The 26,211-nt window shown below is 47.7% G+C and overlaps 1 protein-coding gene across 1 annotated transcript; it reads right to left on the bottom strand.

The window, feature by feature from the left end:
• Positions 1 to 1,175: 1,175 nt before the first annotated feature.
• Positions 1,176 to 26,150, bottom strand: DNAJC7 (DnaJ heat shock protein family (Hsp40) member C7). The gene is made up of 14 exons (XM_037410964.1): positions 26,018 to 26,150; positions 16,017 to 16,105; positions 15,365 to 15,489; positions 15,163 to 15,276; positions 14,504 to 14,578; positions 11,927 to 12,045; positions 11,416 to 11,569; positions 10,474 to 10,638; positions 9,348 to 9,439; positions 8,084 to 8,157; positions 7,385 to 7,531; positions 6,981 to 7,133; positions 6,388 to 6,450; positions 1,176 to 5,527 (listed from the first exon to the last, which is right to left on the bottom strand). Exons 1-14 carry the CDS (start codon positions 26,098 to 26,100, stop codon positions 5,490 to 5,492), a joined length of 1,491 nt encoding a protein of 496 aa, XP_037266861.1. The 5' UTR covers positions 26,101 to 26,150; the 3' UTR covers positions 1,176 to 5,489.
• Positions 26,151 to 26,211: the final 61 nt, after the last annotated feature.

Genomic DNA, 26,211 nt, shown 5'->3' with positions numbered 1-26,211 from the left:
CAGTGTCGATACCGATGCGAAGCCTGGCTTGGAGAGGATGACGTGTTTGGCAAAGCGACGGGGATCGTGATTGCTCCATGCAATACCCCTTTCCTCCCAGGGGAAAGGTTAAGATATTTACACTGAGGTAAACATTCAGAATTTCGATTCGGATAAATACTGCAGTGGGGGGGTTAGCGTCCTCTCCAAGTTGGCTTCGCATCGGTGCCTGGTTTTGTCTGACTACTCCTTAACGTTGTTACAACACAGCAGGTAGGCATGCAATGAAGGTGCTGGGTTTGCTGTTCCGCACTCAATCCCTCCAACGTTGCTTCACCCCATTTTCTCTTTTGAAGCACGAGCTGGTGACGGGAAAGCAGGGAGGAAGGTGGGGCCGCCGAGGTCAGGCTGGCACAGCACCCACGCCGTGCACCCAGCCGGGGGGAGCAGCCCGCTGCTGTCCCCAGCCCCCCCGTACTGCGGCTCCGTGACACCCTGTCGCAGACTGTGCCGCAGCCCGGCACCCTGCTCACACCGTTCCACACGGGAGCTTTCCTTCGGAGGTCGGACCCAAGCTAGAGCCAACACTTGCCTTGCACTACGCAAAGAAGAAAGGATAATCCTGTCCCTGCCTCTGCAGGAGCGGGGAAAGCCGGGGTACGTCAGGCAAGGGCAAAGCATCACGCATCGTCTTTCCAAGCCAAGCGCGGGTCCCCGCTTACGGGGACAAGAGGGACATCTCCAGAACGCAGAGCTGCTGCACGCGAGCGGAGGGTGACAGAGTGGCCGCGTCCAGGCTGCCACCCCCCAGCCCGGTGGCCTGGGACGGACCCCCGGCCGGCGCCACACACAGGCTGCCCTTTTCCCGACGGACGGGGAGGGGAGGGTACAAGGCACAAATTTAGACGGGATGCAAACCATCCACTTGAAGAGAAGTGACTATCTTTAGTTATTACTGAAACGGAGGAAGTAATTTGGAAAGAAGAGCAAACCACTGCGTGGTGCAAACACTTTGGTCATTCAATTCATCGAAGAGCGACTCGGCCGGCTCCCAGACCAGCGTGCGGGTGGGCACAGGAGCTGAGCCAGTTTCCGTATCGGAAACGAAACAACAGCACAGCAGCTTTCCCTCTGTATCCCCGTCAGATACAGAAAGCTGAGGGACTGGCAATATTCCACGGATAATAATACTGTTGTCTCTAAACATTTTTGTTTCTTTCTCTTTTTTTTTTTTTTTTCTCTCCAATTCGCGTTTACGTATTTACAAAACAGTCAGAAGCCTTTAGCACTAAGGATCCAGCTTTACAGCAACACTTCCAAAGTTCACAAACGAAACCACGTACTTTCCTACATAGCACGTGTAGCCGAAACAACGAAGAGCCTGTCAACGGGGGCAGCCAGAAGCATCTTAATGGTCTTTACATCTGAGTTCAAGTCCAGGTTCAGTGTATCTGGAAAGGACTCTCAATACTCCCCTGCAAGAGGTGGAGCTGACACAGCATCAGATTTGTAAAGTAAATCCACACAAGAAAAAACACACCAGGCTTTGTGGTCTAGAGGTCAGACCATTGTACATGCAAGTATCTCCCACACACTGACGTTACTGATGCATGTTTTCATTTTTAAAGCATGAAATTCCTTCCATTTTCACTTGAATGCAACTGCATTTCACTATTTGAAACTAGCCCTACAGCAGCTCAGACACCACGAGTACCATGATTAGGCAAAAAAAAAAAATAAAAAAAAATAAAATCAAACCATCAGAGGGAAAGCGTTAATAGTCAAACAATTCCTTATCTCCTTGCAAACGCCACAGTCACGACAACGGAGCCTCACGTCACACGCCTGCTCTGCCCGAGCCGGGAGCCACGCTCCCCACACACCCCCTTTTTCCTTGGACTTTACAACTTGTAGCCAACAGCTACATATATATATATATATATATATCTCCACCTGTTACCGAGCCATTCAATGGCAACTCCTTCCATCCCCTCTGCTAAAAGATCCTTCCCTTCCACGCCAGCCCGCTCCAGCCGTTGGCCACGTCTGCTCCGCTGCCTCCGGGTGCTCCCCACCGGCAGGAGCCCTGGCAGCACCCACCAGCCCCTGCGGAACGCCGGGTGGGAGCTGGCAGGCCCAAGCACCGCACAGCAAAAGCTCCTCAGCGCCTGCATTCTGGGCTGTCCGCCCGGCAGAGCGGGGCACGAGCAATTCTGCACGTGGAACGCTCTGGGGGCACGCTGAAGTGTGTTTCGGGATTAAGTATTAAGGCTCTTACCGTTATGCCAAAAAAAAACCAAAAAAACAAAACAACAAAAAAAAAAACCACCCACCAAAAAACCTTGCGATCATTACAAAGCCTGACTTCCGGAAAGAAAACTCTTCTTGTTAAAAGGAAGGGCTTTACCATCGGCTTCGTCCACCCGCCAAGTCCACGCGGTGGCCTACAGTCCCGCCAAAGGGCGCAGGGTGCGCGTACGTCCCACCGTGCTCCGAGGGCATCACCTACAGCAACCGCCTCCTCCCGCCTCCATCAGCTCTTTATCATTCTAGAAAAGCCACAGGCATCGTATCACTTTCAGATACTCATTCACCGTCTCCGTGGCGAATTCCTGTGTCTGGGAGCCCCCGCGGAGCCGAAGGAAGCCGGGGAGGTCTGCCGAGTGGTAGCAGCTAGAAAAATGGCACTAAGGTTCCCTGCGGCTATAGACAAAACACAACCCATGAAGAACGTTCCGGAACTACCAAGTGTGAAAGGCAACGTTTCAAGCAATGCGCATCTCTAAGCGGATTTTTTTTCCAACAGAAACAGCCCCGTGTCTCCGAGCCTCACCAGGACCCGACAGAGGTTCCAACGCCACTGCCCCTCTATCTCCCGGCGCTGCTGCTGCTGTCCTGAGGTAGCGGGAGCGTCGCCGAACGCCGCTCCGAGCCCACTGCTCCGTGCGAAGGGGAACGCGCGTTTGCCTTCGCTTCGAATCACACAATAACGCTCCTTCGAAAAGTCTTGGCACTCACCATATTCCTATTTAACTACATCAAATCGCGCGTTCATGTACAGTTTATAAATATTTGCTGTATACATTTTCTCTCTCAGAAGAAAAGCCATTCCACTTCTGTCCTCCAAGGAACGGTCTCATTCAACGTTTGGAGAGAAGGAAGCAAGCCTGTCTGTCTTAACTGGGGGGAGGGGGAAATAATAATAATAATAATGATAATAATAAAACCCACTGACAAATGCAGGACGCGTCTCTGTGCATGGTGATAGAAGACCAAGAAAAGTCCAAACTGTACAGTAATATCAATACACACAGGACGAGACGTTATGAATCCAAAATGCCACTAAAATAAGTCCTGTAAACTCTGATTTACAAGTGCCATGAGAACCGGAGAAGTTCCAATATGCATAGACCAGTATTTCAATTCCCGAGATATTTACCATTTCAGCGTCTGAAAGATGCTAAGACCTTTTTTTGCCCTCAGTGCAATCCGGATAAGTCCATCACGTTACACTGGTGCAAAGGAAGTTCGAATAAACCTTGTAGAGTCTGTTTTTCGAAAGAGAACTCCACATTGGCTCGTTTGAAAAGCTGACTTGCGAGCGAGTTAGGATAAAATACTTCCTTTATTCTGCAGTACTAGAATTTAAGCCCTTAAACCTTCCCTCTATGAAAACGAGATTGTCAAAGGTTCTGACCAAACGCAACCACCGGCCCCGCAGCGCTCGGCGGCGGCAGCACCACGACACTATTGCAACGGTTGGAAATGAAGGTAACTTGTGTTACAGTCTAGCAGCTCTGTCCCACCGAGCAGGACAAGCACAGCCCTCAGCAGGAAGGAAGACGATGTTAGCGTTCAAAGTAATCATTTCACGCAACGAAGCCGTTGCCGGTTTTTGTTCCTGCAGTAAGAAGTGAAATCAGCTACGATAGAGCAGTCAGCGTCCGGCTCCTCTAGGGAAAGTCTTGCACGTTATCGGTACGAACCCCCGTTTTCTCAGCCAAGCCAAATCCAGCCCTCCAAACGTCACTACGCTACCGCAGGTCGGTCCAAAACACTCCCGATACGGCGACACCGCCAAGCCTCCGCCCCGCTCGCTCGTGTCGCCGCTCTCTCAAACCCCGCTCCGCCAGCCAACGCCACGCGCCGCGCTCCACCACCGCCGCGCAGACGGGACGGAGCTCCGACCAAGCGCCTACGCAAAAAAGCTTCTTCACGCTCTAGAGAAAAGGGAAGAATTCTGGAAGGCAGAGTCCTCTCCCAGCTGAGGTCTTGCTGTGACACTAGGTTTACGGTGAAAAATAAAACGGCATTCACGGTAACCGGCAGCACCACCGAACCAAATCCATTTCCAATTCCAGACGGTGCAGCCGCGTGCAGCTCCAGGCTTTACTCATCCCTCCAGCACTTGTCCTGACATTGTGCAAGAGAAGCAAGTGGCAGACTGTCAGTTCAGAGTTTGACTTTGCATTTTCTTGCTTCTTTGGACTAGTAAATTACTTCTAGTTGCAAACTACTTGACTAGTTTAACATATTTGTACAGTTCCTGTAAACATTATGAGAGCACGCTGCTGCACGCACACAGTAACCGTTTTCAGTGATTAACCTGAATTTTACTTTGCATTTCTTCAGAGCCAGAAAGAGCTCATCCGCGTTACGGATCAGTAACATGAAATCAAACATCAATCTCAATAAAATCAAGTTTTAGCATAAATATTAAACGTTCAAGAAAAAAAAGGTACGGTGAAGAAATTCAGCCCAGAGCAAATTCAATATTCCCTCAAACAGAACAATTCTTGGAGTGGAAACACAAAGCCCTTAATTCTAGCTGCATCACAGGGAATTTTCACATAAGCTGCTCTTTTAAATCCAAAGAAGCATTTCTCTGATACAAAATTGTTAAACTCACACATTATCGTTTAAGTTAATGCCCAAGTGTACTGTTCTGGTAGAACTGTGGGGAAAAAAAAACAAAAAAAAAAAGGCAAAAACCAGATAGCTGGCAGGTAAAATGCGATTGTATGAAACTCGATTGAATCTTGGCAATATCGTCAGAAGATTAATATAAATTACAAAGTACTTACAAACCCTAGACATGCTGCCATTCGGAGCCAACCAAAACAAAATAGGAGATCACTTCACCCTCTTACATGTTGAGATTCCGGGAGGACTTCAGGGAAATCCTCTCCACTGAGGAGCAGGAACAGTCTGAAAGTATGGGCCAGCATGGAGGAACCAAAAGATTCAAAGCTTTATTTTTTTTTTTTTCTATATTTTTTTTTTAATAAAGTTAACAGTAAAACAAAATTCACAAGCCTTCCCCTCCCCGAGCTGGTTTCCTCTTCACACACAAAAGCACACAAAACAGAGGTCTCCAACCGAGAAAAATGAAACTGCTCTAAGTACAATGAGACATGATGAAGGAAGGAATCTAAGTATGTCCATATTCAAGGTTAAAATAAGCAGATCAGGTATGTGTGGTTGGGGTTGGTTTGGTGTTTGTTTTTTTTTTAGCCAAACTGGAAAAAGAAATTTCCAGGCCCAGAAGCTGAAAAAGAAAATGAAATGTATTAGTGTTTTCAAATGCCAAAGACAAGCTGGTTCACTACTGGCCTGCGTAGCTCGACGCCAAGCCAGTACTTAAATCAAACAAAAGCATCTGACCAAGCAGGAGAGGCGAGATCTTTGCTACGCAGTTCCAGCAGCCAATTCCCACCTAGCAGAAGAGCGGGCTACTGGTAACACAGGCCAAACCAGCACGTTTGCAAGGAGGAAGGTGAAGAGCACACGAAGCGTGCGAGACATCTCACAATTCATAACAAAACACCTTAAGGAACACGCCCTTCCCCAAGGGGTAGGTCGCTATTGCTCAGGGCTGTACGTAGCCATCTCCCTGCAAGGCGTGCGGAGAAAGCCTGACCACACATAAAGTTGGAAGGGACGCTGAGCAACACCTCCTTCGTGGCTTCCAGGCGCCTCAAAATGTTTGCAGGCAGAGGATCTCAGGATTCAGGGTTAGGAAACCAGGAGAGAGCTGCACAATACCCATGCACTGGATTCTGACCGAGCTTTAGCACCAGCAGCTGTATCCCAGTTACGGTCAACCGTTCCTCACTCAGGTGGCAAAGCCCACACACAATTCTACAACAGGGAACCCTTTTTTTTTTGTTGTTGTTGCTGCTTTTAAAGACAAAAGAACCAGAACTGGCCATCAGCTGGGATGCTGTGCAGACAGAAGCTTCCAAAAGCTCTTAAGATACTTTCATGTGGAAAAAAATAATAATAATAATAAAAAAAAAAAATCAAACAGCCTTCTCCAACAGCACATCTGCTCTGGGAAACTCTGCTGTCCCTGTCAAGCGATTTGTGTACTTACGTTTCCAAAGCTGAGTGGACACGTCCACCTACCTTCAAAACTGAAGCCACCTGGCCCACCAAAGAAGGCCTTGAAGATATTATTTGCATCGAAGTCTACAGGGAAGAAAAGGAAGCTGTGAGCTGCAGAGCCACTTACATTTTGCACAGGTTTAGGAATCGTCACTTAACTGAGGGCCCACAAAGCATTTTAGAAATGGACAAAAAGCTACGAACAGCCTGCTGGCTGAGCACTGCCACACGGCAGCAGAGTACAGGGCCACTGACGAGCAGAAAACAGGTAAAATCAAGTTGTCAGAGACAATTTCATTTACAGGGGGAACTAAGAATTTTGGATAAGCAGCATTTAGGGACCCACATCTTTCTATTATACTATTTTACACCTCCTAGGAAGTGCCTAATGGCAGCTATTACCTACCAGCTCAGTCAAGGATAACATCCACCACAGAACCTAGCCTGTTCACAACTTGAATCTTCCAGCAAAAATCTGCCACTCAAATGCTTCCAGAGACCAGAGTCAGTTCACAGAACTATTACACACGGGAGGTTTGCATAAGAGGAGAAGGCACTAAATGGTCTAACCTTTTTAAAGGCTGCCACGATAGAATATCCTAAGGCACACTTACCTCCCATGTTCAATCCATCCTCTTCTAGATCCTGCCCACTGTCATAGCGGGCCTTCTTCTTGGGATCTGACAGGATGGTAAATGCTTCACCAACTTCCTTAAATTTCTTCTCCTCTTCCTTCTGTACTTCTGCGCTTGCCCCACTGTGTCGGTCTAGGGACACAAAAACAAGCAGGAAAGCACGTTACTAGTGAAAATGGAAAACGCTACACCTTCCCAGCTGCTGCCACAGCAGGTGTTTTAGATGTGTGGGGTCAGAACTGCTCTTTGTCCAGAAATTCCCCCTCTATTTATCTAATAAATAATTATTCCTGCCTCTGAGCGATGCTTTCACAGGGCACATGCACGCAGCAAGGGGATCAAAGCAACAACACATCCTCTAATAACGGACTGTTTGTGGATACCTGGATGATGCATTAGTGCTCTTTTCCTGTAAGCCTTCTTGATCTCATCTTCAGAGGCATTTTTGTCAACCCCAAGGATTTTATAATAGTCTTTCCGTTTGCTCTTTTTTAGTTCCACCTGTGCGTTCTTGAGAAGTTGCTTGTGTTCTAGAAAGAAGTGCAATGCTTTAGCGTCAGGCACAACCTCCTGCTTCAAAAGAGGCTGAAGGCCAACACGTTGAGATGATCTGGGTTGAACAATTCAAGTGCTGCAAGTAACCAACCCACCTGGATTTACAGCCAGGCAGCTAATTAAAGCCTCACTGTCCACTTAAGGCTGTTTCCTAACGTAGGTAAACACCCCAGTGCTCTTAAACCAGTTTTTAAGACACTGAACCACAAGGACTGTTTCATTTCAGGCTACCAAACCAGCAAGATGTCAGTTAAGAATGAGAACCATAACCAGGTATTCTGAATCTAGAGCACTGCTTCAGCTAGAAGCTAAATTGCCTTCTCAGCACTGAATGCCGAGGAGAAAAACCAGATCCTGAGACAGGCATCTCAGAGCACTTCTGAGGACTTTGCAGCATCGTCCTGCTGGGGTGAAAGGCTGCAAATCAGAGCGTATTGTGGGGGGAAAAAGCAAACAAAAGCAACACCAACAAAAAATTGCCAGTTAAGGCAAACTTATGCACACAAGAAGAATGCCAGTATGCTCACCTTTCGTTTTTTCTGTCTGATAAACCTTTTCATAGTCTCTTACAGCATCTTCATATTGTTCTGTGTCCATGTAACTGTGGAAAAAAACACTGGTGGCCAAGGTGTACTTCACAGGAAATATCAAAATGGGGTTCAGGTACAAGCTTTCTGGACGGATATCAATTAAGGAAAAGATGTGCACCGATCTGCAGAAAAAGCAATCACCAGAGGAACCCACAGAGGGTCACTGCTAGGCTGACTGGAAGCCCAGACACCTGCTGTTTGTGGGAAATCCTGGCACAGGAACCTGTACTTCGGGCTCCAAGCGGAGCCTGCAACCTCATTTGGCAGCACAAGTTCTACTTTAACGATCTGATAATTACTTTATCCAGCCGCAGGAACTAATAGCAGCCAGCAAGGTTTCAAGGAAGCTGGTGCACAGCCGTACACGATCAATGCTGGTTAGAAGTGACAATCTTGGCACCTCAGAGGGATGCGTGCCTGTCCCTTGGCATTTCAGCCTTACTCACATATTAACTGCTTACTGTAACTTAGCAATTACTGAGGTGGAGCTTGAGAAGAACACTGAAAGTTGTAAATTAAAAGGAATGCACAACAGGAAGGCTGCAGTAACAGTTTTGGTTCATCTATGAGCCAGGCTGCCTTGTCACAAACTGGGGAATAATCAGTGTCGAAGAAAGTGGCAGACAGCCCCACGGTCAGACGAGCTTTGACTACTTCCCTGGGTGGTGCCAAGTTACAAAGGAGACGTACAGCCCCAAACTTCCTTTGTACTGCTTGTTCAGCCCCAGCGCGCTACACTGCGGTATTATCTGTGGCTGAAATACGCGTAGTCTCGGCTGATTTCTCCTTTATGGGAAGCAGGGCATCCCATTTCAAAATCTGCTTTGTTGGAAGCATGAACAGCTCTGCCAGGATAAGATCTCTTACTGCAGCAGCCCTTCTGAAAAAGCTTGAGGGGGGTTCTCTGGGACAGAATATCTTACGTTAGTCTATAACCATAAGTAAATTAATTTTTAGAACAAATCCTGCCTGAATACAACAATCAACAGGCAGTCCCAGATCCGTGCAGGCAGGACAGACTGCACAGAGTCTCCCCTGCCACCTCATCACCGTAAGGAAGAGGAATAAATTCAGGAGCCCTTAAGACAGAACCTTTTATTCAGTTAAGCTTCAGATTTGTTATCCCTGACAATCAGTGCTGCAGGAAGGAGGTTCCTACCCACAAACCTGCTCAGCATGTCCATGATAAAGGTCTACTTACCACTGTGCTCTCCTCAAGTACGCTTTGATATACGTGTCATCCAGTTTTACTGCGTTCGTGCAGTCATCTATTGCTTCTTCGAGTTTCCTAAGCTATAACGTCAGACAGAAGCGAAGTGAATCCCAAGCAGAGAACAAATTCTGCCAAGCAGTATTTTAATTTTAAGCAAATGAAAAGCGTAAAGAATCTTGGAAAAATCTCACTCTTGTGTGTGTCTGCATCTAGGAAATTTTTTTCAGCCCTCCCAAAATCACAGAGCTTTTGATCCCTAGGGAAAAATCAGAAGCTTGGCTAGTGAAGCAGTAGAACTACACGGTGCTTCTCTTTAAAGAAATGCACTTGGAAACAAGGGTCTTCCTGAGAATGATCTGAAAACCAAAGTTATTTTGTGTTCAAACTAATTCCCAGCCCAGAAAATAGTAATTCAAATGTGTTGTTTTTTTTAAACGGCATTGTTTGTTTGCAGACACAAACAGCCACAGAAAATATTCATTACTGCTGCCTCCAGCTCATCCCATTTCCCAGGTTTTGCAAACAGCCTCTGTTTCTTGACCAAGTGGGGGTGTTGAAAAGCCTTGCTAGCAGGTGGACCAGTTGTCACCACACAGAGGCAGCTGACAAGGAAACATGCCTGGAGGAAGTGCAGGGTGGAAACTGGAAGCACTATCATGTGGCTGTTTCTCTAAAAGGCCACAGCAAACCTGGAAAAAGTGTCCAAGTGTTTTTAAATGAAGTCGTATTTTTTTAGATAAAAAAAACCCCAAAGACAGATGACCTACCAGAAAAATAAGCAAAGAAAAGATACCTCATTACCAGAAGGAAACAAATAAGGATGCCTTTATGCTGATTCAGTTAAGGCTAAACCACATTCCTCCTCTCCCTCCCACCCTGTGCAGCCCAAGTATTTGAGTTTTGTTTCTTCGGGAGTCAACTTCACCGGCTGTCTGGAACAGATCCAATCATTGTGCAAGTGCAAAAACCTGAACCATTGCCTACAGCGCTAGAAAGATTCAGCTGCCCCAGCAGCCAGAGAAGCCTGGGCTTCCCAGAATAACCGATGTGCAATGTATAAACTATGTGGTGAGGAACAGGATGAAAGACTACCTGCCAGGTGACCATTTCTTACCTTTGAATTAACCGTCCCTCGGTTGCAGTAGAGTTTGGCATTTGTTTTTATATTATTTGGATCTATTCCTAGTGCTTCTGTGTATAGTTCATACGCTAGTTTGTAGTTTCCTTCTTTGAATGCTTTATTCCCATCTTCTTTCTTTGCTTTAAGTGCTTTGGCATTCTGAAAGAAAATATACCCTGGATAAGGACACAAGGTAAATGGTTCAGGGGTACCAAGCATCTTATTTTACTGGGCAATGGTCCTCAAACCTAACCATCATCATTTGGTTGCAGGATACAAAAGTCACAGCGTTGCTACAGCAGCTGGAATGGGCTGTAAACATTTTGCCTTTCCCCGAAGACAAGCGCTAAGGAACAGCCAGCGCCAGTTAAAAGCGTTCTCCAACAAACAAAGGTTGCCTAATTTTTAAGACGAGAACATGACAGTGAAATAAATGTATGGATTTTTTTAAAAAAAAAATGAATGGGACATCACTTTTGGAGAGTTTATACAAGTGAACAGATTTTAAAAGTTGGTCAAAGACCTAAAACAGGGAAGGTGCAACGCGAAAGGATCAGTGTTTAAATGCAAGTCAACCTGTAGGCACAAACATTAAATCTGAAAGCCAGAAGTTCTTTTAGAATAGACAGACCTAGTTTTATTGCTCCTGTATCTGATCAAGGAACAAAGAAGAATGAAAGGGAGGCAGCCTTCGAAGTATCACAAACTTCTGAGAAAGAGCTTCTAGCAACTCAGTTGTACCTAAAGCAGCCACTGGTTGTCTTTGGCAAGGGCTGGACACGCTACTTGCTAGTGGAGATCTGGGGAATAATAATGTTGAGGAGAGGAGAAGGGATTGATCCAGAAGAACCAAGTTAGACATTTGGATAAAATAAAAAAAAAAAAAAAAAAAATTCCTGGCAATTTTGCAGCCCCATCCCGAGCATCCACACTTACACGGCAGGCAAGACATGCTTTCTCGTGATCAGGAGCCATTCTGAGTGCCTGGACAAAGAACTGCACTGCCTTCTCAATACAGTCCTCATAATAAAGGCAGAGACCACGGACATACAGAGCATCAGCATTTGTTGAGTCCATTCGTAAGATGTCACTGTAATAGACACATAAAAAAAATGAAAACGCTTCCCTATTCCAGTTTCCTTCTGATCTCCAAAACCACTCTTCCTCCACTGAGTTATTTACTTATTTTATCAACTCTGTGGTACAGATACGCAGAAAGTATGGGAACTGGCTCAAGCGAGACCGCCGGTTATCAACAGAGTCAAAATGCAGTTTCCCTGGCAAGATTAACTTTAAAAGGAGATAAATCCATGCATTCCTCTTCTTTGCAATTTGCACTAAGGACTATTTCTTTTTTAGATTCCCTCGTTTATTTCAGGCTGTGGAAAACAAGCAACAGCCAGGACACACGACCAGTTACTCAAACTCTAGACCTTAAGACGCTCACCTTGCTACAGACTGTGCTTCTGGGTAGCGACCCAATAATGCTAAACATTCAGCCTTGAGGATTTTGAATCGGTGACAAGCCGGAGCAAACTCCAAAGCACGATCCATGCAAAACACAACCTGGTGTAAGAAAAAAAACACAAACATGAGCAAAGCAAACAGCCAAAGGCCCAGTTTGAAAGGCTGCACCAGCACCACATTTTAGATTTCGTATTTGTCTTTGAACAGGAAGATAAGTGTGCAGACACCTGTTTCTTCTGCTGCTGGAGACGTATGCTAGCAAATCTTCCTCACGTACAGGTTTTTTGTTTTCCCTTTCAAAGGGCTTTATGTACAAAGGTTTGTGGCACCTGCTATGTTACCATGACACGGCACTACACAGAAGATTCAAAGGACACCTGTAGAAAGTCCATCCCTTTAACTCTTCTGAAACCGTAGGGTCTGAAGAAAGAGCCAAGAAGACAATTCTGCCCCTGTTTCCTGCATCATAAAGGCACGTGGGAAGGACAGAAATTCAATAGATTGAGACAGTTTGGACTGGACAAAACACAAAAAAGTACAGTGCGGGGACTGATCTTACATTGGTCTGACTGCAATGGGCAGGGTGATCTAATAGGTCTTTTCCATCTCTGCCCCTCTGGTGGGGACATCTGCACTAGAACAGGCTCATTGTTCCACGAAGGTTCATCTGCTTCCCCAGCCCGTGACATCACGACTGCCTGCTGTGGGAAGCACTGTGCTCCAGACTAAGAAGCCAATGGCTTCTGGGTGAGGAAGGAGCAAGAGCAGCTCTCCAGAAACAAAGATCACATTTCATGCAAGCCTCCCCAGTGAAGTGAGGCAGGAGATGTGAAGGGACAGATGCAAAAGCCCAGAACATGCAATACAGGCAGGGCAACTCCTACACATGACATTCACATTGACCATACATCCATTTCCTCCTTATAGCCAGGTGATACAAAGCTGGAATTTACCCTTCCAAAAGCCTAAGAGTCAGTGACCTGAACAATGAGCTTAACGTGCTGGACAACCTCTTTCCTGGGCCAAACTTGGGCCTTACACGCATCCACTGAACAGAAACTGTTGCACGAGAAGTGTTTGGTGCCTTTCAGACTTCAGGCTGTTGTTTCCTGTTCTATCAGGTCAGTACCAGCTGCATCCTCTTACAGCCCTTGGGGAAAAAAGATTTGGAAACAGTAATGGAGAATGCCCCCACGCAGATCTGCATCCCTCCTTCAACAACCCTCGCTGTAATAATGGCAGGCACGCTGCCTTTTCTTTTATTATTATTATTCAAGAGTTAAGAATAATCCTGGATATGCATTCTAGGAGCAAAGCGTGATCAAAGGCTGCTGCTGACAAAACCTGTATTCAAACAGCTCGTTCGTGGTTCCACTCACCCTGCAAAGCAAACAGTAATAGAGGATATTCCGCCTGAGCCAGTCACCCTCTTCACTTGTAATTCATTGTAGCGGGTTTGCGTGGCAAGGTTTTGGTAGTGGGGAGCTACAGCGGTGGCCTCTGTGAGAAGATGCCAGAAGCTTCCCCCATGTCCAATGCAGCCAATGCCAGCTGGCTCCAAGACAGACCCAGTCACTGGCCGAGGCCAAGCTAATCAGCGGTAGTGCCTCTGGGGCAGCATGTTAAGAAGGCAGAAAAAAAATAAAAATCTGCACCAGCAGGAGAAAGGAGTGAAACTATGTGAGAGCAACACCTTTGCAGACCCCCAGGTCAGTGCAGAAGGGGAGGCAGGAGGTGCTCCAGGCACCCGAGCAGAGATTCCCCTGCAGCCTGTGGTGAAGACCATGGTGAGGCAGGCTGTCCCCCTCAGCCCACGGAGGTCCACAGCAGAGCAGATCTCCACCTGCAGCACGTGGAGGACACTCCATGTCAGAGCAGGCAGATGCCCAAAGGAGGCTGTGACCCTGTGGGAAGCCCACACTGAAGCAGGTTTGCTGGCAGGACTTGTGGACCCACGGAGAGAGGAGCCCATGCCAAAACCAGGTTTCCTTGTGAGGCTTGTGACCCCACGGGGGACCCACGCTGGAGCAGATCGTGAAGGACTGCAGCCTGTGGGAAGGACTCACATTGGAAAAGTTCGTGGAAGATGGTCCCCTGTGGGAGGGACCCCACGCTGGAGCAGGAGAAGAGTGCGAGCAGGAAGGAGTGGCAGAAACAATGTGTGAAGAACTGACTGTAACCCCCATTCCCTGCTCCTCTGTGCCGCTCAGGGGGAGGAGGCCAAAAAAAAATAATCAGGAATTAAGTTAAGCCCAGATAGAAGGCGAGGGTGTGGGGAAGGGGTTTATTTTTTGTATTTGACTGGTAATAAATTAAACTAATTTCCCCAAGTCGAGGCTGTTTTGCCAGTGATGGTAACTGCCGAGTGATGTCCCTGCCCTTATCCCAACCCATGAGCCTTTTATATATTATTGTTTAAGTTTTATTTATTGTTCTGCCCTTATCCCAACCCACGAGGGATTATATTTTCTCTCCCCTGTCCGGTTGAGGAAAGGAGTTATAGAGTGGCTTTGGTAGGCACCTGGCACTCAACCAGGGTCAAACAACCACACCTTACCTTCCTGAAATCCCGTTTCTCAAAATCTACTTCAGCTATTTTTTCATACTCAAGCACAGTACTGGCGTTCTTCAGCTGAAAGACAGGAGAACACAGCAAGTGTTGCAGGACAGTCACTGCTCTGAAACACCATCAAACAGCCAATTTAATTTAAGCAGCTAAACCCTAAAGTGTCAGAGCAAAAGCAATTGCAGACCGTGGAACAATAATGCAGATTACACAAATATTATTGCCAGCATTAAAATCAGTTTGAAATCAAGTGACCTAACTGGTAGCCCAGAAAAACACACCCCCTGTGAATGAGGTACAGAAATGGCAGCAGCCTTCCACATACTGTGTCACTCATTCCCCTGCTCCCTTACCAGCACATACCATTTCTCCTCTGGAGCACCGGGTGAAAGACCAGTTTAGCCTTCATGCTTTTCTGCTAAGAAGGGACAACCACACACAAAAGTAACTGTGCAACCTGGCTGTCTACTGAAACAGAGAGACTTTGACAGGATCTCGTTCTTCTCACTCCCTCACAGCATGCTAACAGTCGTTACTAATGATGACTATGATTCCACCTTGCAAATTTGAAGAGAAAGGCTCACCAGTCCAACCCGTTCCCTTTGACAGCCCTATCTACTGGGAATATTTCAATTTTGAGAACCTCTCACCTCTTGCTGTGCCTGGGTATTCTTATGATCCAGTTCTAAAACTCGTTGAAAGCAGCGACTGGCAGCCATGGCATTCCCTAGGGAAAGATGGCACTTCCCTTCCCGGAGATGGCCCTGAGGAGACGGTTAAAAGGGAGTTGCAAGAGCTGCAACAGGTAGAGACAAGGGTACCGAGACGTGAAGTATGAAGTTTTCCACGTACCCTTACAAAGCTGTCGTCCAATCTGACAGACTGCTGAGCGTCTCCCAGTGCTTCTCGGAATCTCCCCAGCATCATGAGCGTGGCAGCTCTGTTACCATAATAACTGGCATTATTAGGACAGGTGTCTGGAGAAGATACAAGAGCACTCACTGTTAGTGCAATGCAAGCAGCTACACAACTTGTAGAACATACTGAAAAGCTGTGGTTGGATGAAAAACTCACATTCCTCCCCAATTTTATAATGTCACCCAAGCGGATTAAGACTATGCAAGATGGTCAAGCGGCTGATTTGAAGAGCAAGTCATAAAACTATTGCTCCTCACACTACGTGCAGGAATAAACTCGTATAGAACAAAACTTTACGGTGTTCAGCCTGGCAGCACTGCTGACCCTGCGTTAGAGGGAAAGCTGGATCGGTTTCGTGTTAAGAATACCTTGGCTGGAGGAGAAACAAAGAACTGCTGCAATCACCCACACTGGTACTGACTTGCATTATCTATCTGCTGAAATTTCGCAAGGTAATTAAAGCAGGCAAAACGTTTTCACCCAGCATGTGCCGTTAGAAACCCTTCTGGTGTATTTTAAATCAATAACCAGCTTTGATTTGTAGACATGGTATTCAGCAAAGACTAATATTACCAACTGTTCTCACCTATGGCTTTTGTGTAGTAGTTGTACGCTTCGTTGTAATCTTTCTTGGCATAGTATGCGTTTCCTTGTTCCTTGAATGATTCTGCTTCTCTGAAAGGAAGCAAAACACCACATTTTTAGAGGAATTGAGCACCAGAACAGGTTCTGACCATGACTGAGCACCTCAACAACCTTAATATAACTCTTCAGTGCTCCAAAATGCTTGTAGAGGGTTGTTGTGAGATTTCCTCTGTACACACTGTGCATGAGAACACAGCACACCTCACGTCCTGCTGGCTTCTCAGATACTTCACCACTTTACCAGGGCCATGAGCAGCGATACTCGGGATATTACCAAGCCAAACGTTAGAGGAACGCAATAGCAGACTAAAGCCACCTTTGAGCACCCTCCCTTCAGCCTCAGTACACTGGCTTCGTGGAGTCCACCAAAACTCCTTCGTACAGGGTTAATCAAACCAGCCTGCTCCTGTGAGGTGCTGTATAACCTCAGGAGTCACTGAAGTCAAGAAACAGTGTTGTCTGCCTTTCAGAAGTAGTCCCACATACTTAAGAAACAGGGCCAAGAACAATTTCTACAGTCAAAAGACAGCTAAATCAGAGAGAAATAAAGGTGCAAGCAGAAGCTTGGCACTGCCTTGGCAACAGGTCCAAAAATAGTCCTTGCACTCAAAAGCAAGCATTTGCAGAGACAGTTTAGGCCATTTAAAAACACACAACATATGGTTTAAAGCAGCATCCCTTAAACTCTTGAAAGCAAAGTTTCCCCTGAAGGGAATTAAATCCTTCCTCTCCCATCTACCCTCACTATTTCAGATAAGCAGTCCAAGAGGGAACTTGTACGATGCTGCTAGAGTTTAATTCAGCTTCACTGAATTAAAGTCAGTGATTTAATTCACATGCTTCCCCTCCAGGACTGTTTAACACTTAAAAACTACGAGGCCAACTCAAAAGAAGCAACACTCCACTATAAAGCAAAGCCATCAAGACTTGCATCGTGCTTTTGGGACTTCACTGCTGTAGCCAGAGACAGACACTGTTTGTCCACTTTCCAAAGCACTTGCACAACCAGAACTCTGGCCCCAGACAAAGACAAATTCTAACCATCAGAACAAAGACCATCTCAGACTCCATCCTTCATGTGCCACCAGGGATGCGGGCAGCACACCTACGAGCCCCAGCCACCCTGTCCTTCAACAACCAGCAGTCTTCTGCGAGAGCGGTCCAGCCACGGGGAAACGACTGTAGCACGAGCAGTACCGTCCAAGTGGATTATTCCAGGTCACCCTCCTCCTCTCGGATGACTACCAACTGATCCGAACGCAGCCTTTGCTGAAGCAGTAACACAGAAGCTAAGGAAGCTAATACAGCCGGGTGATCCCCACCCCGGAGCCTGCCAAGGCAGAGCTGCACTTGCAGGCTCAAACACGGGTCACTTCCAGGCTGTGCTGAAATGTTGGGCTTCAGCATTTTCTTGAAAGAAGGGTCCAGAAGCAAAGGCATCTCTTTGTACCGCTTGCCACAGGAAAGCTGTTTACAGGGAAATCCAAGATAAACAAAAGCAAACCAGCTCAGAGAACACAGGATTAGAGAGTGAAGAGTCACAGGACTTTTTACACACAAATACCTCCATCCAACATCCAGCACGAGCTGTTCAATCGCTCTCGGGCCTGAGCAGCTTTGTTTCTGTATCTAGCAACACTACTGCAACAGTCAAAAGGCCCGCGTCAGAGCCAGTCTTCAGTCTACCACGTACTAAAAACACAGAGATAATCTTCACCTTTAAAAATTTAGGCTCACCTATCACAGAAAGCATAACGCAAGCGATTCAGTTCTGTATTTCGTTACACCTTTACAAAACTCTCAAAAATTAGACGCAGCTTTGGGCACGTTACAGAACTGTGTTTTGCCCAGAGGAAGTGAAGACTTTTTGCCTTTCACAAATCACATTCTTAATAAACCTAACAGGAGAGAAGCTGACTCTCTTCACTGAAGGCTGTAACTACGATGCATTTGAAGCGTGGAAAAGGTGCTCTTATTATAGAGGACGTACTGTTAGAACGCGCCGTAGTGAGAAGCCTCTTTCGGTATGTAAAATAAAAAGCAAAGGGAAGACTGTGACTAGTCCTGCATTTTAGTAAGTTGCCAAATCCAAAACGTGAGGGCGCAGAGCAGGCTTGGTAAGAGCCAAGCACCATTTCGCACTTTTATTTCAGAAGTACCTAGAGACCAGATCCTTGTGCAAGAAACTCATCTAGTGGAAGCTGCCAACCCAGGACGGAGTGAAGTCAAGCCGCAGTGTCCTCGCCAAGGTGGGGGGCACTGCCAGCGCCCCCGGCACTCCTAGGGCACATCTCGGCAAAGGCAGCGCAGGAGCCGAAGCAGGGAGGAGGGACCCCACCAGTGAAGGAGAGCAATGTTCAGCTAGCCTACTACAGAAAGAACAAAGGCAATTGTGTTGAAACAAGTTCACATGTTTTTAACCTCATTCAGGCTTGCCATTGGCCATTCCCACACAACTGCCTCATGCAAAGGGTTGTTTTCACTGAACCATCACAGTTTTGCCAGCTGGCAAAACAATAGACACAGGGAGCTGCCCCGCCGAGGGCCCGCAGGCCACAGCTGAAGTGTGGGCTCTTCACTTTCAGTTTTAACTTTTGCTGTCAGCTACACTCCGGCAACGGACCAGGCGCACCCCTGCTGAAGTCAAACCACCATGCTGCAGTTATTCTGTTTGAAATAAGGTGAACAACCAACAGTGTGGTAAAGAAAGGGGTTAGCACATGCACCCCACTGCCTCGCAAGGGTCTTGTGCCGGCTCCAGTTCATCCCTGCTGCACCTGCTCCCGTTCCAGCAAATGATGAACTCACCCATCTGAGCTGGGAAAGTGCCGTACCTCCTCCACCCCAGCCTTCCCAGCATCGCGCCCGAGGCAGGTGCTTCTCCCGCAGCCTTCCTCTTCCTCAGAAGGCAGCACGCTGCCAGACCCTGAGCAGCGGCACAGCACCCTTCCATGCTCCTCCTCTGTGAGGGCCACAAGATCTAGTGATGATTATGTGCCTGTTGGATGGATCTGTATCACAAGCGGCAGGACTTGCGCTTTGCACGATTAAAAATGTGTCCAAACAAAACCACATTTTTTTTTTGGAGTAATACAGATCAAACGTTCAAAATACTGCGGAAAAACTAATCAGCAATTCTGCACTTCTGAAACCTTGGCAATAAGTAGTTTAACCAAAACTTTATTCTGGTTGTTTCTACAATCAGAAATGGAAAAGAAAATCACAAATGCTTTTAAAGTTCCTTCCCTCGGAAGCTCTCTGTTGTTCAGTCTAAAGACAGGGGTGCACAGCATTAACAGCAGAACTTCTCTGAGCCACCACAGTAACTTCCTTAGCGTACCGGTCCCTGAGCCACAAGACTTTTAGCAATTTTACCTGTCATGCTATGAGGAAGCATTGTCTAACAGATACAGCTAAAGGGCTGGCTGCCAGAGCACCCTGTCTGCCAACAAACTGCTGGGAAGAGCTGGGAAAATGGGAGAAGGAAAACAGATCCATGGCAAAACCAACTTTCACAAAGCACCGGTATTCTGAGATGCTAGAGAAAACACAAACACACGAGAATTACTGTTTTCTACTCTTTTTTTTTTAATGATCTATTTTCTTTTTAGGCATTTACCACGGATTGATATATCAACAAGTCACATTGCTTCAGATAACACTAGCAGAAAGGAAGCACACTGGTGTTTCTATTGGTCATGGGGCTTAAAGCTCAATGATGAAAAAAAAAAAAAAAAAAAAAAGACTGTGAAATAAAAAGCAAATTGCCTCCAAAGCACAAAGGCAAAGCCAGTTGCTGGAAACGCAAGGCTTGTGGTCTGCGATCGTAGACACAGAACAGAAGCATCTCTCCCCAGTTGCGCTCCACTGACATAGAAAGCACACAGAGAAAACAGTTCTTGTTTACCACGGTCTCTGGCTATAACAAGAAAAAAATGCAGATCTCCTGATATCACTGGTAATTGTTTCACTCCAAACAGATGCTGCAGCCTGAATGAGATCATTCTGCATCTCGCACTGATGTAGGCTGCATTCCCCACTTGCTACTTTTGAAACTGAAGAAGAATCATGCTTTGCTAAAAATACGACCCAGGCTGAATGGATTGCTTTGTGATGGAGGTTAGTGTCTTCTCACGGCCTCTCCACGCTGGGTGCAGAAGACAAGGAAGAGTTGCACCAAGGATCTCGGGAAGAAGTTTGTCTTTCATTGCTGGAGTGTACCACTGGCTCACAAGGAGGGAACTGTTTGGAGTAACTCCCTGCTTGTGAGCTAGTAAATTCTTTTTTCTTCTTTAATAACATGGCTCGGGACCCCTAACTCTTCAAGTGCTCCGGTCCCTGTCAGCCCAGAGGACCTGCCACCAAGACAGGCAGCAGCCATGTGTTCTGATGCTCTCCTCGCAGAGCTGGAGGCTGAGAGGCCGCAGCGCGAGGAGCTCGCTGCCTGCCTGGTGGGAGAAGGAACCATCACAAGGCTCCTTCTATTCCCTGTGCCCTGCTGAAAGCTCAGCCCCTGCTCGTTCCCAGAACAGAAGAGCTATGAGAAGCAGCCATCCCGCGCACCACTGACACAATCCCACGTTTGCCTAACAACTTCTGCCTCCTCCTCGGAGCTTCCACACGCTGCCCCCGCCTGAGCACCGATCGTGGCTTCCACCCCTCCTACTCCAGCTCCCAACGAGACACTTGCAGACCCACCTCACAACACACACCTCGTTTTCTAAGCTGACAGAAACTCGGGGCATCTGTACAAACAGCACCTCTTGGGTCTAGACGTGGCGGCACAGACCCTGTGCGCTCAGGTACATGCTCAAAGCAACACTCCCCAGCTAGAGAAATTAGCACGTAAGCAGGTGGTAGACTTGCTCCCTCTCTGCTCTCCTGACCCTCACTCCTACTTCATTTCCTGCCTCCATTACGAAACAGTGACAAAACCCCCTAAAATATCTAGGATTTAAAGGCGGCTCCAAAATCCTGTCCTGACCAAGCCATCTTTTTTGGCATGCTCTGACAAAAGAAACACACCTGCCTTTCCCAAGCAATTCTTGCAGAGACTTTTTCTTTAATAGGATACAGTGCCTTTATCCAGCATTTTTTTTTTTTTTGGTTGAAATCCAGTCTAGATTCTCAGCTGTCAGATGTTACTCAGCTGTTGGGGTAAAATAAGTTTGGTGATCTCAATACATTTTACAGTGGGCAGATGTCTAGAGCTTAAAATTAGCTGTCATATTTGCCACTGGCCATATGATACTCCCCCCTCCCTTCTTTCAGGGCTCAGAAGAGAAGCCAAACACTACATGGGTCACAGAGATGTACAGGGTATACCTCCCCGTATGCTTTAGAGACCCTTCCTCCAGGTTAGGTTTTACACCCCGAGTGAGGATTCGGAGCAAGAGGAATCTCTCGCTCGCTCTCTCTCATCTCCCATCAGCAGCGTTGGCAGTTTCTGTCTCTGGTACAGAAAACACCACAAAATCATACGGAATTTCACAGTGCTCACCCTCTGCAGCTAGGCAGCATCGTGCTGACCCTGTTGCAGCAGAGATCACACCGAACACAGAGCAGGGCACCACGCAACACATTTCTCTGCACATCAGCACCCCCCACTGAACAAGGACTGGGTTTACTACTAGCTGCAATACAGAAATGAAAATGAATGACATTTACTCACAGCATGCCCCAAAGCAGGGCAATCTCCAGTCCGTACATGCAAATATCTGTACATGCAAAGACTCAGCAGCTGAAACATAAAAGCAAAGTCTCTCACAAGAGCAGAAACAGATTAACTGGCATTTAATCCAGAAGGAGCACAACCCCACCCACCCCCCAAGCTATCCTCTACACACCCCCCAGAACATTCCCAAGACCAAAAGCTGCAAGAACCAAAACACGCCACAAGAAACCAAAGAAATGAACCAAATCTCTCCCTGCAGCTGTAAGTGAAAACAGCCAGACGAGCCCCGAACTTTAACTGCGCAGTTATGCAACGCACCTCGCTTGCAGAGCTCAGTATTAACCTAGCTCATAGCAATGGTCTGAGCATTTCTGGCAGGGTCACATCATACCTGTCATGAAAACCCACGGAAGGGTCTAGAATCAGCTCGAGATTGCTTTTTTCCCCACGGAGGCCTAAATGAAGGAAACCAGCCAGCTGTAAGGATTACATGGTGAAACAACTGCTTCTACAACATGATTCACCCTAAAAAAACATGTCTCATGTTAAAGAAAAAGGCTGGGGTTGTAGGTACTGACCACCTTTTCATACTGTAAAAAGCAACTACCTAATTCAGAGCATTCGAACGCTCTGCAAATTTATGGGAGAGTAAACAACTATGCGAGCAGCTTCTGCTGCTCCTTGTGTTATCATAAGACCATAAAGTAATTACAGATTAGTAAAACAGGCTGGATTTACAGCCTGGGAAACTCAAGTGCCTGTTTACAAGCAGAACAGGAATAGTGGAACCTTCTTCAGGCTATCCCGTAACGATGCGCACCCACCAGCGAGAGCTAACTCAACCCCCCTCCTGCCAGCACGCCCTGAGAAAGCAGGCAAGTAATGACATTTATTCACAAGGAGCCTGACCAAGATGCAACTCATTTCATGCAAAATAACACTGGAAAGCCTCTTGCTACTCACCAGCACCTGACAACCTCCAGGCAACATCTGTCATGCTAATTAGTGACCCAAAGTCAGGCGAGGTCTGCAACCTTGACTTCTGCACAATTTACTTTGTGCGGCAAATTTCACATTCATCGCTTTACTAAGGTTAGCTACGATTTCCTACTGAGGCATCAACACAGCTGAAGTCTGCAGCGAAAGCACTGTAAAAACAACAGCCTGGGCACACCATCTCATAATGGTATTTTCTGAACAATTTTGGATACTTCTTTTTAAGAGGTTTCTGCACCCTCCAGTGCTGAAGAACACGGATAAAGATCCAGCCCCAGGCATGCACATCAGACAGAACCCAGAGCTGCCAGGAAGATGACAAGGAAATTTTCCCTGGCAAAACTCCAGTGACCCCAAGCTTGCAGACCAGCTGGGTAAAGGGAAAAACTCTCTCCATGGGTTAGAAACCTTTAAAATTAATTAAAAAAAAAAAAAAAAGGTGGGACCTTTTGGGGGTGGACCAGCCCCTGTTCATCAGCTGCTCCCCAGCAGAGGAGCCGGCACGAACAGCACCGCTACCCAGAAGATAAAATTAACACAATTACATCAACCCTTTTCCATAAGGGCCCCCACAATTTATGCTGCAGCAGACAATAATTATCCTGTGACCACACTCTATTCCCGTGCCTTAAACAACCTGTGAGTGAGCCATTTGGCATGCTTTCAGCTGTTTCGGTGCATTAGTTACAATCACTCTGAAATACAGAACCCCACTTTTGCTATTTTCCTGATTTTTTACTAGGCCACAGAGAACAGAATCACGCATTTACACAAAGGTGAGTCCTTAAGCAAACTATCTGCATCTTGTCATACTGTAATTCCTAAACAGAAGTACAGAACACGGTCAAACCCTTGATGCTGACTTACAGCAATGAATCAGAAAAGGTTTTCACTTATTTTTTTTCTATTTTTAAAAGAAGCTAGCACAGACACATCATAAAGGCTGTACTAAATAGGATTCAAGTGTATGCCTGTGCATGCCCATTAATGTGGAATGCCTGCATAGCCCTTGTAAGGGGTTTTACAAACATTACACACCTAATTAAGCCTCCAACTACTCTCCCTAATACAGCGACTATCACTCTAACTTACATTAGATCCCCTGAGCCACAGAAGTTAAGCAACTGATGTAAGCAAGGAAGGGCCAAAGTAGAGAAGAGATTAATGCACAGGACCCCTGGAAAATCTACCCCAGCTGGCAGAAAGGCACGTGTGTGTAAGGCCTACACTTTCTGAGCATCCAAAAAAAAAAACCTGGAAGTAGAATCATAGCATTGTTTAGAGCATCTCCTACCCACACATTTCTTTTACCAAGGTAAAGGAGCAATATTTCCAACAACAACAAAAAAAAGGAAACCCTGTGAAAGCACCTAACAAAAGCACTGCATGGTAATAGTCAGAGTACAGCACCGGCCTTAAGACACCAAGAAAAAACTCAGATGTCCGAGACTGCCTCTGTTGTTAGAGCTGAACCTTCCCCTCGGTGGGGCAAGGACCGAACGCTGCCCACGAATTACTCTTTTTCTGCACCTGCTCAGCCTTTCCCAAGATCATCCTATTCATGACTGGTTTGCTGCGCCCATCGCTTCTGCAATGAAACTTGGGAAGGAGGAAGGCACGGGAACATGACAGAGGTCACTACCAGGAGATGACTGCGCCTTCAGCATGGTTTTTACATTTGGGTATTTTTAACACTTCAAACACCACATTTAACTAGCCCAGGGGAAGCAATGAGTTACCCATAAAGAGGGCTTTCCCAACTTCAGAGGCCATGCAATTTGGAGGAAGCCCATGTACAACATCCAGGTGCCTCCTCAGCAACACTTAATTTAACTCTTTAGAATGACATCACCAGGAAGCCAGCTCCTTCCCAGCACGCCTCCTCAAGCCTTCATTTTCTAACAGTAAACAAGCATCACAACACACCTCAGGCCATCAATATTCTTTTGAAAATGCTATTCCTCAGAGGCCGCTTTCGGTTTTGTTGTCTCCTTTTAATTCCATCCGCTGAATAATTTTCTAGAGCAATTGCCTCACCCTCTACAGAAATAGTTCTCTCCTCCCCAGTTCCCCAGGAGATAACCAACTGCCAGCGTTAGATGCTGCAGAACCAGTGGAGTTTCCTAGACATCGGACCTTCCCATCTCACCGCCTGCAGAGACTGCAACACTCAGCTGCTACTGGGAACCAGCTCACGTGCTCTTGAGAAGAAAACATGCAAGAAAGGTTGGGATTCCCACCACCCCCAGCCTCAGATGACACCGTCTGCTCCCCTGGGCAAGGTGCACCAGATCGCTTTAGAAATAAACCAGTTCCTGGAGGCTGAAGCAGCTCTTTAATTACACTAACATTTTCAGAGCAGGACTCTGCCCAAACATTCACCTGCAAGTGATATTTTCCCCGTTATTCACAGCATGTCAGGACAGAGTGAAAATTGCTACGTGTAGGTTTCAAACGGTACCAGGGACAAGAGAACTGGGTATGATGAGGCAGCAAAGAGCACTCATATCTAGGAGTTAGAAGCTTCACCTTCTACACCAGTTTAATCCTTTCCTCCTCGTCCTCAGCGATGGGAAAAAGCTCTCTTCAACCACCAGCCCGTGTGGCCTCGAGACAGAAATAACGTTAATTGTATTTCTAGGACACTCAAGCTCCAGTTGACTGAAGACAGCCCGACTCCACTACAGGGTGTATGTTCTAATCCTGGTACACACAGAGGCCATGAGATCTCACATGGGAACGTGCAGCCAAGACATCCCAAAATAAGCGTCGCCAAGCAGCACGCACAGCCCCGCCGCGCATGTGGCATGTCACAGCGCCGGGTGGGCCCTCGCCGCCGAGCCCCGGTGGGAGCAGCCCCGGCTTCCCCGCGGGACGAGGCTGGGCTGGGAGAAAGGCCTTTGCCCTCAGGGCCCGCCCCGCGCAGGGCCTTGCCGCAGCCCGCCGGGAGCGCACCCTGCCCGGCGCCCCGCACCCCGGGGCGCCCCCCAGCCCCGCTGCTGGCAGCCCGGGACAGCCGGGACGGAGGGGCCGGGGGAACCCTACCCGGTCCGGCCAAGCACCTGCGGCTCCCCCGCCCCGAGGCCCCGGGCCCCGCCGCCCCGGCCCCTTCCCGCTCCCCGCGGCCCAGGGCCGCCCCCGGCTGCCCCGGCCTCACCCGCCCGCCGGGCCCCGGCCCAGGGAGCCAGCCCCCGGCCCCGCCTGCCTGCGGGGACCCGGCCGCTCCCTCCCCCGCCCGGCGGGACGAGGCCGGCCCGCGGCAGCCGCTCTACCTCCGCGTCTCCTCCTCGTTCTCCAGCTCGCCGGGTCCATCGGGCGCCGCCATGACCACATCGCATTCAGCCGCCGCCGCCATCTTACCGCCGGGCCGGGCTGGGGACAGGCGGCGGGGCGGGGGCGGGCGCGGCGCCGGAAGGGGCGGGGCTGCCGCGGACAGCGACGGCGGCGCGCGGGCCGGCAGGAGCGG

This window comes from Falco rusticolus, chromosome 18, assembly GCF_015220075.1.
Source record: "Falco rusticolus isolate bFalRus1 chromosome 18, bFalRus1.pri, whole genome shotgun sequence".
NCBI lineage: Eukaryota > Metazoa > Chordata > Aves > Falconiformes > Falconidae > Falco > Falco rusticolus.
Note: the sequence above shows the minus strand (reverse complement) of the source record. Positions and strands in the feature narration are given on the sequence as shown.

What these genes read in the sequence shown, in the direction of transcription:
- DNAJC7 (XM_037410964.1), bottom strand. Translation starts at nt 26,100, where the DNA reads ATGGCGGCGGCGGCTGAATGCGATGTGGTCATGGCGGCGCCCGATGGA. An exon ending in AACGAGGAGGAGACGCGGAG is followed by an intron (nt 16,106 to 26,017) that starts GTAGAGCGGCTG and finishes GCTTCCTTTCAG; the next exon opens with AGAAGCAGAATCATTCAAGG. An exon ending in AAGCATGTCTTGCCTGCCGT is followed by an intron (nt 10,639 to 11,415) that starts GTAAGTGTGGAT and finishes ATTTTCTTTCAG; the next exon opens with AATGCCAAAGCACTTAAAGC.